Genomic DNA, 12,735 nt, shown 5'->3' with positions numbered 1-12,735 from the left:
GCTTCAGGATATGCACAAGTTACTTAACCTTTCTGTTCCCTAGTTTCCTCATTTATAAATTGAATTATAGTATACTCACTTCATAGGCTTGCTCTGAAAAGGAAATGAATTAATAGATGAACAGCACTTAAAACAGTAAATACTCAACAGAAGTTTGTTATTATTATAAATAACACTAAAAAAAAACTGAGGGTCAAATGGCTTAAGCAACTGTCCAGGGTCAAGGGCAAGCGCATGGCTGAGTTGGAGCACCGGTACATCAGACTCAAAGTCTATTTATCCTTTTTGCATTGCCTCCTCTAAATCTAAGAAAAAATTCCAGGAGAAAGAAAAAAGTATATAGTACTTCATCTTATGTTACATTCTTACAGTACCTGGTTTGGTGTGACATAATTTAAAGTAATATTTTGTGGTTGAATTACCTAACACCTGAGAGGCTCATTCAAAATGCTACCAAGTTATCAAGAATTCTTAATTATAGCAGGGTATAAATTTGTTTTATATTACTCGGAACAGGTCAAAAAATAATTCTTTTTTTGGAGGTTAAAACTTCATTAAAGTTTTGGACCTCAAGGAATAATTATGAAATCGTAACAATGGCTGAATGGTCTTTCCTCTATAGAAATGTTTCAAGTTCTAATGAGATCCAGAAGACAGACATAAGGTTATGTTCTGTAGAAAATTAAAATTATGTAAAACTTCACTTTCTAAAATATATTGTCAGCTTCAACAAATTAATTTAATACTCTTGTGACTTAATAACATCTTATTATAAAATTGGAATTATTCTTTTGAAATACATGATACATAAAAATATATTTAGAGGCACAAAGAAAGTCTAACTGAACCTGAGTAGATTTTTACATATAGTTTAAATATGTATTATATAGGGACATAATGTATTGGGAATATTCCAAGCAAATTTCTAAACCAAATAAACCTAAGTAACGGTATCTTCAGCAAACGTGACCATATATATATATCATTATATATAATGTTCAAGTAACTCTTCTGAATATGTTTTAACCTAGTGAATTTTTAATAAAGTACTGTTTCTACATCCTGTCAAATTATGCAAAAGGAGATTTAAAAATAAGAATTATCTAAGTAAGCTGGAGAAATCTCTACTTTAAAATATACTCAGATAAGTGAAACAAGAGCAGATCTCCACAAAGAGCTACATACATAACTAGGAAGAACAATAAAAAGAGTAAAAACAATTTCATGACCAAAATGATGAGGAAAAGACTGCTTTCTTTAGTAGGAGTTTGAAAGATTATTTAGTTCTGAAGATGGTAGTAGGTTATTTCTGTCACATGACTACCCTGCTTACTTTTATCAACTATTTTTATAGCTGTTCAAAGTCGTATTTTCTTCTTGAAGGAGTCTATACTTAGATGAGAGATTCTTATTCCAAAGTCAACTATAATGTTTGACCTAAGGCCTGGTAACTTTTCTAAAGCAGCTGGATTCCCACACCAAATAGCATTGGCAGGCATTTCAGCTAACCTTAAGACTGTCTTACCTCTTTCTTTTATAGATGCCTGATATTACTGCCCTGCAATCGCCAACTTCCCGCTCCATTGAGACACCCCAGTGGACACCGGGTTGTTGACATCCACAACACCACTGGTTCAAGGCTGGAGCGGGTAATTTGCCTATGAGGAAAAGGTAAGTTTGCATTTATTCAATGTGGAGCAGATCTCTAAGGTTTTCTGATTTACAACCTTCTTCATATTTCAGAAGATATAAAATAAGAATACAGTGTAACTTCAATGATCTGAATGTCTAGTTATAATTACATTACTGATCTATTCTTCTTTAAGTACATCATGAACATCTGTGTTTAGCTCAACTTTTGATGACTTTGATAAAGAGATTCCTAAAGCTTTCTGACACCATTCATAGCATTCAAATAACTGAGGTTACACTGTATCGAAAACCTTAGAGTCATCAGTCGAAATGTTAGACAAAATGCCTGCTAATGTACATGTGGTTGGGTATCCAGCAGCTCTGAGTAATGTTGAAAGGTATTGGCTAAATGAATTAGAGTTCTATTCACCTTCAGTTCAGCTCATATCTTATGGTTACTTGAGCTATAACGAATTGGGCAAAGACTAATTGATGAGGATATTTTTAAGAGTAAGGGACAAATAGAGGAAAATTAAATCAGATTCACATTTGCAATAGGTAAAATATAATCTCTAAAGAAAGACAAGATCCTTTTCAAAGACATCTATCTTCATTAATTTTAATTGTAGGAACAAAAATTTAAAAATACTAGGTTCCACCGCTGTTATCTATTTAGTTGACAAAATACCATATAAAATGAAAAAAAAAAAAGAAAAAATACCATATGAAATGGAAGAAAACCAACTTTGTTCCAGTAAACAATATGGCAGCTGTAACAGTAAAGGCCATTATAACAGAAGGGATGTGAGTGAATTAAATACAACCATGCAAATTGAATGGTTCATAGATAAGACCCTAAGAGAAATACAGCTTCAAGAAAAGCAGAAAAATAATTAATTTTAGCATTATCTATGTCGTCTGAAGCTGACTGCTGCTCATTACCACAGACCCACTCCTGCCACATATGAAATTGATATAGAAAATGTTCCCAATAGGCAGATTACCACCAAAGTATAAATATTAGCTGAAATCAACTAGTTGCTTTAGGATTAGTTTTACAAATAGGCAGAAGAGGTGCTATATACATGTTAAAATTTTAGGTGCCTCTGCATTGGGCCTTTTGCTTCCAAATATCAGCAATGATGATATAATTCAGCAACACTATGAAGCTATCACTTTTTAAAGCAAATGGCTCCTCTTAACTCCTTAAAAACTTTACCTCAGTCAATTATACATAGCTCAGAAGGGGGATACAACATTATGGATAATACTATATTAATCAACAGTCCCACCTTCTTGAGATTTGTGGGATAAAGAAGCAAAACTAGAGGCTGAAAGGATGGTAAAATGATGGGAGATTAACTGAATGTGCGGGTGTCAAAATCTGCCTTAAAAAAATTTTTTTTACACTATGTTAACTAACTTGAATTAAAAAAAACAAAACAAGCAAAAAACCCCAAATTTGCTTGAAGTTGGCCACAGCTATCTAAATTACATTAACTAAAAAATCCAAGTGAATGGTTTTCAAACATCACTGATAGGACTTCTCAAGTTCTTTTGTTTTTGTGCTTTTAAACCAGTCCTCACTGATCTGCCTTATTTTAGTCTAGACTGGTTCATTTTGTATCTAGTGCACTAAAATACATTTTATGTATTTTTTGGCCCTATTACATAAGGTTGTCATAACACTTAATTAGGCTGCTAAAACGTGGAAAACCTTGGATGAAAGGTGCTGTAGAAAGATAAAGGATGGTCACATACATACTTAACAAATGCCTATATTTGTTGATACTTACATTCTTGTATTACTAGTTTTGTTTACTATGACAGACTTCCCACTCTGATCAACATTGTGGTCTAATCCAAAGTAAGCAGCTACTCTGTGTAATAGCATCCTATGGTAAGATGTCATTGGGGGAAATTTTTTACGTGGAGACCTAGGAATAGAAGAAAAACTAATTTAGTAAATCAAGGAGAACTATGATGACAATTTGTTTTCTTGTTAAATGTCAGGACTTACTCATTATTACCAATGAAATCTAAAATTTCTTGTTCCAATTTCAACAGCATCATTCTGTCCCTGAAACAAAATATGAAGACTCATATATAAAACTTAACACTGAAATAATCATAAATACTGAATTATTATGGCTAAATTTTTCCCTAAAAACTGCACTTTGAGGAATATCGCAAACTTGATGCCAGAATATATACATGATTTCTAAAAAAGTAATGTTTAGAAAAAATAAAAGATGACTTTTTTTAGTTTAATTTTTTTATTATGGAAAATTTCACACATACACAAATGTATGGAGAACTGTGTAATGAATCTCAATGTAGCCTTTACCCAACTTCAACAATTACCAACATGTGGCCATTCTTAAAACAGATATATTTTGATCTGCTAAGTATCACTATGTTGGAGTCTGTTCTGTAGATACATGGATAATAAGAGCATATTAATCTTTACTTCCTTAATAAAGCTGAGAAATAGCAGGAACACAGACATCTTTAGTTAGGCTCATGACTTTGTTATCCTGAATTCTATAGAAACAGTACTCTAAAGAACATGCAATGCCAGTAATAACAGGAATACTCCTGTGGGACTCTAATGCTAGTATACAGATGGAATTATAGCAGAGAAGTATGAATTACATTACTAATTTTAACTCAGAAGGAGAAGCCTTTTCAAAATCTGTAAACTTGCATTAAACATTTTTAAGACTTTGGGAATTTTTGCCATAAAAATAAAAAATGAACCCAAGGCTTCCAATATGAAAAATAAATAAGGACTCTAGGGAGAACCTGCACGTGCTCCTTTAGACCACTAGGGTCCTATTTAATGCACATATGCTGTAACGAATATTAACCGTATCACTACTCCCTGAAGGACCTCCTTGCTCACATACCAAGGACATGGCTCAAATGAGTGTTCTTGTGCTCAATGGAAATTTCATGTGCATGTGAAACACTCTGAGAACCTTCAAACTAGAAGTAGCTTTACAGATCATTCAGTTCTGTCCCTGAATTTTTAGAGATCATTAAAACTAGGCTAAAGTTTAATGTTTCCCAATAAACAATACAGAGTAGAATCATCTAACTCTAATAGGACAGAGGATGTGGTGCCCTTGCTTAAGCTGCCTGAAAGTCTATACTATACATCAGCCCTGAGTTTGACCTCCTTCTAGTTGCAAAGAAGTCTCATAAAAACCGAGTAATATTTGACATATATATATATATATATTTATACATTAGTTGAAAACTCAAGAGAAAAACATGCCTACCTGGTGACTTTAAACCCAAAGCTGAAAAACGGATTACACTTTAACACAAATTCTAGCAACATTCAATTCTGCCCCAAGCCTGGTTCACCTTTAGTATTCCTCATCTCAGTAAGTGGCACTTTCTTTCACCCAGCATACTGTACTAGAAGCATCTGTGGCCTGCTATAATCCTTTTTCTAATCCTCCTATGCAGTTAGTTACTACTGCAAATTTTATCTGCCTTCTATTTTGCTTCTTTTTCTCACTGCTGCTACCCTGGATCCAAGTAAGCAGGATCTCTGGCTTGACTACTAGAACCCTCGTCTATTGTCCTCCCTTGTTCCCTCATCTATTCTACTTGGAGCATCCATAACGATCTTCTAAAAACACACATGTGACCACATGTTATTGCCTTGGTTAATTATTTATCATAGGCTTCCCATTGCTCTTAGGTTAAAAATAAGTATCTGTAATGGGGCCTACATTTATCTACCTCTTCAGCCTCATCTTCTGCCCCTTAATCACAAAACTCTTATCATTTTGGCTTATCTCTCTACTTGCCAAGCTCCTTCCTGTCTCTGGTTACTTGAACGTGTGGTTTCCTCTGCCTAGAACAAGTTTCTATATTCTTTCTTAGAACCTGCTTCTTTCACACTTTTCTTTAAAAGCATTTGTCACAACTATCATTGTATACTTATTTGGACTATATAGAGGAGCTCAACAAATGTATCTGCACGGAATCTATTAATCAAATTATTTCACTCATAAAATCTTTTAATATTTTTTCCCTGAAGTTTTTTGGGGTGGTTGGGAAGGTTTACTTCAGAAGGCTCCCTCCCCCACAAAAGGACTTATTTATGTAACTATAAGACCCTCTTTTCATTTAACCTTTTGAGTACAATGTGTACTGAGATGAAATAATTCTAACTTTCCTGATGTATTTTATATACTTATTGTTTAAAAAAAAAAGGAATCTGAGGCAGGCAATTCATTAAGCATTCATGAAATAGTACTTTCAAGTTGGTCTCCTGTTTCACTGGTAAATGCAAACCTATAATAAAGGTAGTAGATTAATCACTAATAAAGCCAATATGGAGGTTAAAACACACAAGTGGTAAAATAAATTGTATCTACAAAAATCAGGCAAGGGATACACAAAATAAAAGGATGTAAAATGTGGTATCATATATATATAAAACATGGGGGAGGGAAGTAAAAATTTTGTGCTTTTAACGCAGTTCAAACTTAAGTGACCATCAACTTCATATAGACTGCTATACGTATGTTATATACGAACATAACAGTAACCACAAATCAAAAACCTACAATAGATGCACACATAAAAAGAGAAAGGAATCCAAGCATAACACCGAAGAAACTCATCAAACCACAAGGGAAGAGAGCCAAGAGAAGAACAGAGAACTATAAAACAACCAGAAAACAAGTAACGAAATGCCTGTTAAGTACACACTTACCAATAATTACTTTAAATGCACTAAATGCTTCAATCAAAAGACAAAGGATGAATGAATGGATTAAAAAAACATCCATCTATATGCTATCTACAAATTTCAGACCTAGAGACACATGCAGATTGAAAGTGAAGGGATGGAAAAACATTTACCATGCAAATGGGAGCAGTGGAGGGGGGGAAGCCAAGGTAGGAATACTTGTATCATACAAGATAGAAAAAAAAATGGTTTTCTGTTTCTGAACAGTGGGCAAAAGATCTGTGAAATGTTCTTCAGTGAATATGTTGCTACTGAAAAGAAATTTCTGTTGTCTCCATGAAAGAAAAAATTCTAACAATTTTACTAGCCACTGATAAAAATTCAGGCTGCTTTTTTTCTTTCACATGTACATCTATGGATTGCAGAAGATTTTTTTTTTTTATTAACATATAATGTATTATTTGTTTCAGGGATACAGCTCTGTGATTCATCAGTCTTACACAATTCACAGCGCCCACCATAGCACATACCCTCCCCAATGTCCATCACCCAGCCACCCCATCCCTCCCATCCCCCTCCACTCCAGCAACCCTCAGTTTGTTCCCTGAGATTAGAGTCTCTTATGGTTTGTCTCCCTCTCTGGTTTCATCTTGTTTCATTTTTCCCTCCCTTCCCCTATCATCCTGTCTTGTTTCTCAAATTCATCATATGATACTTGTCGCTCTCTGATTGACTTATTTTGCTTAGCATAATACCCTCTAGTTCCATCCATGTTGTTGCAAATGGCAAGATTTCATTTTTTTGATGGCTGCATAATATTCTAGTGTGTGTGTGTGTATCTCTATATATCTATATATACCACATCTTATTTATCCATTCATCTGTTGATGGACATCTTGGCTCTTTCCACAGTTTGGCTATTGTGGACACTGCTTCTACAAACACTGGGGTGCATGTGTCCCTTTGGATCACTACATTTTTATCTTTGGGGTAAATACCCAGTAGTGCAATTGCTGGATCGTATGGTAGCTCTATTTTCAACTGTTTGAGGAACCTCCATACTGTTTTCCAGAGTGGCTGCACCAGCTTGCACTCCCACCAACAGTGTAGGAGGGTTCCCCTTTCTCCACATCCCCGCCAACATCTGTCGTTTTCTTGACTTGTTCATTTTAGCCATTCTGACTGGTGTAAGGTGTTATCTCATTGAGGTTTTGATTTGGATTTCCCTGATGCCGAGTGATGTTGAGCACTTTTTCAAGTGTCTGTTGGCCGTTTGGATGTCTTGCAGAGGATTTTTTATCATTATCTGGACCACACTATTTAAACTAAGCCTCCCTGTTTAGTTTACTAAACTCTTAGTTACTAAGAAGTATAACTTGTTAGAAAAATAAGGCTGGTAATCTTCCTAAATTTACACTTCCTGCCTTTTATCCACTACAGCTTAATATACGCTTCCTGTAATATGTAATCAAGGTTAGATATTTTGGTAATGATTGTAAGTTAAAAAATTAATAACCCTTTAGAGAAGCACTGCATATAGGACTCAAACTAATAGGTGCACAAATTACTTTTCCCAAGGCATAAGGTTTAGCACATGAACCTAAGAATGGGCATACTTATTGAAATTATTGTATACTTTTTTTTTATAATTTAATTATTTGACAGAGAGAGACACAGCGAGAGAGGGAACACAAGCAGGGGGAGTGGGAGAGGGAAAGGCAGGCCCCTTGCGGAGCAGGAAGCCTGATGCGGGGCTCGATCCCAGGACCTTGGGATCATGACCTGAGCCGAAGGCAGACACCCAATGACTGAGCCACCCAGGCGCCCCGAAATTATTGTATACTTTTAAAGGGAACCAATGTATGCTGTCTATTATTTTAAAAATAAGAAGAACAGGGATCTCAATCAAACCAATCAATAAGCTATTACCTAAAGTTAAAATGAAGGGGCAAAAAGGGGCGCCTGGGTGGCTCCGATGGTTAAGCAACTGCCTTCGGCTCAGGTCATGATCCTGGAGTCCTGGGATCAAGTTCCACATCGGGCTCCCTGCTCAGCAGGGAGTCTGCTTCTCCCTCTGACCCTCTTCCCTCTCATGCTCTCTATCTCTCATTCTCTCTCTCTCAGATAAATAAAATCTTAAAAAAAAATCTTTTAGTTATCAGTGTTCTAGCCATTATACCAGAAATAACTTTAGAGAAACTGTACACAGCTAGTATACCAGTGGCAAATAAAAAAAACCCAGAAAACAATAATGCCTCTACCTAACCAGCCCCCTTCCCAATATTCCATATGAGCCTGGCCAAACATTTGCAGCAGATAAATAAAATAAACATTACTCCCAATAAAAGCAATTTTAGAAATTAAAACAGAACTCTTACATGACATTCCCCAGAGCAAACCAAATTACTTTTAAAATACCCATTCTCAGGATTAATCCAAAAGTTTCTCCCCCCATTAGTTATGTAACACAGTTGCCTGTATTATCCATATTTCTTTACTACACATGGAATTTACACAAAATGGATATAAAATCAATACAAAAATAGGCAGAAGATCATGTCACTGAGTATAATTTCTATCAAAGTCAATTTTAGGTTCTTAGGTTCTAAATCAGCAATGACTAGTTAACATAGCCTCTGCAAATACTTTTTGCAATAGGAATTACTGATAAATTATTTTACATTTGGAGCTAAGTTTATTTATTTGGCTAAGAATAAGATAAAGATTTTATGATCAGAAGAAAAATTTTGAAATGAAACACTGACTGAATTTTTATATTACTAAAAATAAATCTGCTTAAAATGAAGCAGAACTCTCTGAGCTATATTGAATCTTAAAAGTTTTAGTGGAAACCTGTCATACTTACTACTACTTTTGTACCATGTATATCTGGCAATTAATTGTGTGTTTCATCAAGAGAACACTGAGTCATTAATTAAGCAAATTTTATTTCTCACAAAATTTAACGTTTGCTACAACTTTCTAAACCACATTAACATTAGTAATAACTTACATACTAGCCATTACATGAATTATTCACTTATGTTTATTCAAATATAAATGCATACACAGAAAAAAAATAAAGTACTGATACATGCTACAACATGGAGGAAACCTGAAAATATTATGCTAAGTGAATGAAGCCAGTCCACAAAAGACCACATACACATGATTTCATTCCTATGAGATATCCAAAACAGGAAAATCTATAGAGATATAAAGTAGATTAGAGCTCAGAGCATAGGAAGATGATAGCTAAAGAATACAAGGTTTGTTTTTGGAATGATGAAAAAATTCTAAAATTGACTGTAGTGACAGCTACATATATCTGTGGGTATAAGAGAACCATTAAATTGTACACTTAAAAATATATATGCAGATAACTTTAAAACTTTTGCATTTGTAGAAGAAAACAGAGAACTTACAACAGAAAAATATTTTAGGATGTATAGACTTCTAATTTTTGTCCTTACCAAGGTCTCTCCTACAGGTTCAGAGAAAGAAAAATGCTGCCTTTCTAGCATCCTATTTTGTTTCATGGAAATTAGCTACATGTTTTCTATCTTCCCCCTTATTCCTCAACTCACTGAGTTCTGGTTTCCACCATTCCACCCCAAATGGAACAATTTATTAAAATAGCCACTAATTTCCTAATTTCTCAGCCTAGTGGGCTGATTTTGGTACTTCTATTTTCAAGTCCCTGTGTTATTTTATCTTTCATGAAACAGCTCCTGGCTTCTGACCTGCTGGCTAACTTTTTTTTTTCTTGAGACAGAAAAAGAGGGTGGGGCGGGGGAGGTGGAGGGGGAAATGACAGCAGGAGAGGGAGAAAGAGAATCTCAAGCAGGCTTCATAACCCGGGTGGAGTCTGATGAGGGGCTCACCTCATGACCTTGAGATCATGACCTGAACAGAAATCCAGAATCAGATGCTTAACTGACTGAGTCACCCAGGCCGCCACTCCCTGCCCCTAACTTAGACAAATGTTCTCATGATTGTTCTGCTTTTAAGACAGTCTCTTCCTTTCTCATCTACCTTGTCTGTGCTGTCTTTCCACAGAATTTTATCCTTGTCATTTATTCCATCTCTCAGGGCAAATACATCCTCCTCAAGCTCCATCTCTACTAGTGACAACTGAATCTATTACTTGAGTCAGCCCTATTTACTTGAAAACCAGAGCCTTTTAATTTTGGACAGATCTCATCTCTTGATTTTTCCATCAGGCACCTCAAACTATACTTATTTATAACAGAACATGCCCTATTCCATTCAGGCCTGCTCCTTACCCACTTTTGCAGTTAATGGGGCTGTCAGCCTAGCCAGAAACCTAGTGGCTACTCTGTTCTACCGTATCACACCACTACCATGGTACTTCCTAAGTATCTTTCTCTATTCTTCCCTCTGGTCTCCTAGCCACACTCTTTGTTTGTGGGATTGGGCCCTCACTGCCAAAGTAATCTTTCTAAAACGCACATCTGATTATGGCATTACCCTATACAAAATCCATTAATTATTCTTCAACTTAGCATGTCAAACTCAGTACTTCTTAAATGGTACACTACTGACATTTCAAAAAAGACTATTTCTCACTGTTCATTACTGTCTTAAAAATCTTTTTAGCATCCCTGGCTTCCCAGTAGCACTCCACACTCACTGGGACTCACCACCCCATAATGTTGGTACAATCTTAGGTCAAGGACAAATGGAAATGGGCTGTCTTCATACCTCACCAACACCTTCCCCATCACTTTCTAGAATCACCTGCCATATGCCTCCCTGCTGGAGCCAGAATGTGTGTGAGAGAGGAAGTATACTATTCACACACTACTGTATCTTTTTTTTTTTTAAAGATTTATTTATTTGAGACAGAGAGAATGAGAGAGAGAGAGCACATGAGAGGGGGGAGGGTCAGAGGGAGAAGCAGCCTCCCCGCTGAGCGGGGAGCCCGATGCGGGACTCGATCCGGGGACTCCAGGATCATGACCTGAGCCGAAGGCAGTCGCTCAACCAACTGAGCCACCCAGGCGCCCAACACTACTGTATCTTGTCAATGCACGTGTATCTATCTAGAATGCCTTTCTCATGCTTCTCTATAAGGATAGCTTCTACTTAAAGCACCGTGAATTCAAGGCTCAGCTCAGGCATATATTTTCAGTGAAGTCTTCTTCCCATATCCTTTCAAAACGAGGTTGAAGCCTCCTCCCTGGATTTTTATAAAACTCCAAAAACTTCTTGAACAACATCAATTCTATTTTGTTTTTTTAAAAAAATTTTATGTATTTAGTTGACAGAGAGAGAAGGAGAGAGAGTACACAAGCAGTCGGGAGTGGCAGAACCAGGCTCCCCACACATCAATTCTATTTTAATTATATATCATGTCTTTTTTTCTAGCTCAGAAATGGTGAATACTTTAGGGTAGAGATTATATCTTCTTTATCTTTATATCTACTATTTTTTTAGCACAACGCTTGGAACATGACAGATGCTCAGTAAATGCTTGTTCGATGAATTAATTGTTCTATTGGGACCACTGAGGAATAAACTTGAACTGAAGAAAAAAAATAAGTCATGCAGACTTGTCTTATCTCCTTCCTCACTCCATACTATATACTCCTTCAGCCCTTTTTACAAGGAGACCGCTTTCCATTTCGGTGGTTCTCTTTTTGGCGTTTATGTTGAATGTAAAATAGAAAACCCAGATGATACTGACTACAATAAATCCTGAATGAAAATAAAGATTATCTTGAAGCACGACATAAGCCTCTGTGAGACTAAAGAGAATTATTCCTGTTTTCTTCCATGTGCATACACCCAAAGAAACTGTTTTACTTTCCTTTTAGTGTATGTTAAAAAACTATCACTCCGGGAAGCTAACATCTAGAAGAGGGATTCTCAACCTTGGAGTCTTCTACCCCATGGACGTGTATTTTGTGGATAAGCCTTGTTGTGGGGAGAATGCCACAAAGGGGTCAATGACCTACCAGAAAGTTAGAGTCTATTCATTAGTACCCTGGCAGTACAAAGGGTTTCACAGTGACCCACATAAGGATCTTAAAAATCTATGGGTTGAAGGTTAATACCTAAGAAGGAACAAAAATTCTGCATTTAGCTAAGTTCAAAAACTCATATAAATGAATACACCAAGTTCTTATGTGGTTGGGAGTATTATTACGAGGGAAGTTTTTTCTTTTTCTTTTCCATGATTCATGATTACCTCTCTACCTCAATTAAGAGCCAAAATATCTTGGTGACTGTATTTCCAAAAATTCCTACAAAAAGGATGAGTTACTTTTATATCATGGGACATGAATAATGCAAAGAACTATTTATACATGTTCATATAGACCAACAACATCTTAGCCCTAAGAAACTAAAATGTTTCTCGTGTT

The 12,735-nt window shown here is 35.8% G+C and overlaps 1 protein-coding gene across 11 annotated transcripts in view; it reads right to left on the bottom strand.

Annotated features, from left to right (window-relative positions):
* R3HDM1 (R3H domain containing 1) overlaps positions 1 to 12,735 on the bottom strand; it is a 198,699-nt gene that overhangs the window by 95,913 nt on the left and 90,051 nt on the right. For 9 of the 11 annotated variants that reach the window (XM_027588758.1, XM_027588759.1, XM_027588757.1 and 6 more), the window contains 2 exons: positions 3,653 to 3,712; positions 3,429 to 3,569 (listed from right to left, as the gene is read on the bottom strand). In XM_027588758.1, the coding sequence (XP_027444559.1) occupies positions 3,429 to 3,569; positions 3,653 to 3,712 (201 nt within the window). Of the gene's footprint in view, positions 1 to 1,525; positions 1,659 to 3,428; positions 3,570 to 3,652; positions 3,713 to 12,735 lie in introns of those variants that run through there. The other 2 variants (XM_027588768.2, XM_027588763.1) reach the window with 2 other exon arrangements.

This window comes from Zalophus californianus, chromosome 3, assembly GCF_009762305.2.
Source record: "Zalophus californianus isolate mZalCal1 chromosome 3, mZalCal1.pri.v2, whole genome shotgun sequence".
Classification (NCBI taxonomy): Eukaryota; Metazoa; Chordata; class Mammalia; order Carnivora; family Otariidae; genus Zalophus; species Zalophus californianus.
The sequence above is the reverse complement of the archived record's forward strand: the minus strand, read 5'-3'. Positions and strand labels throughout refer to the sequence as shown.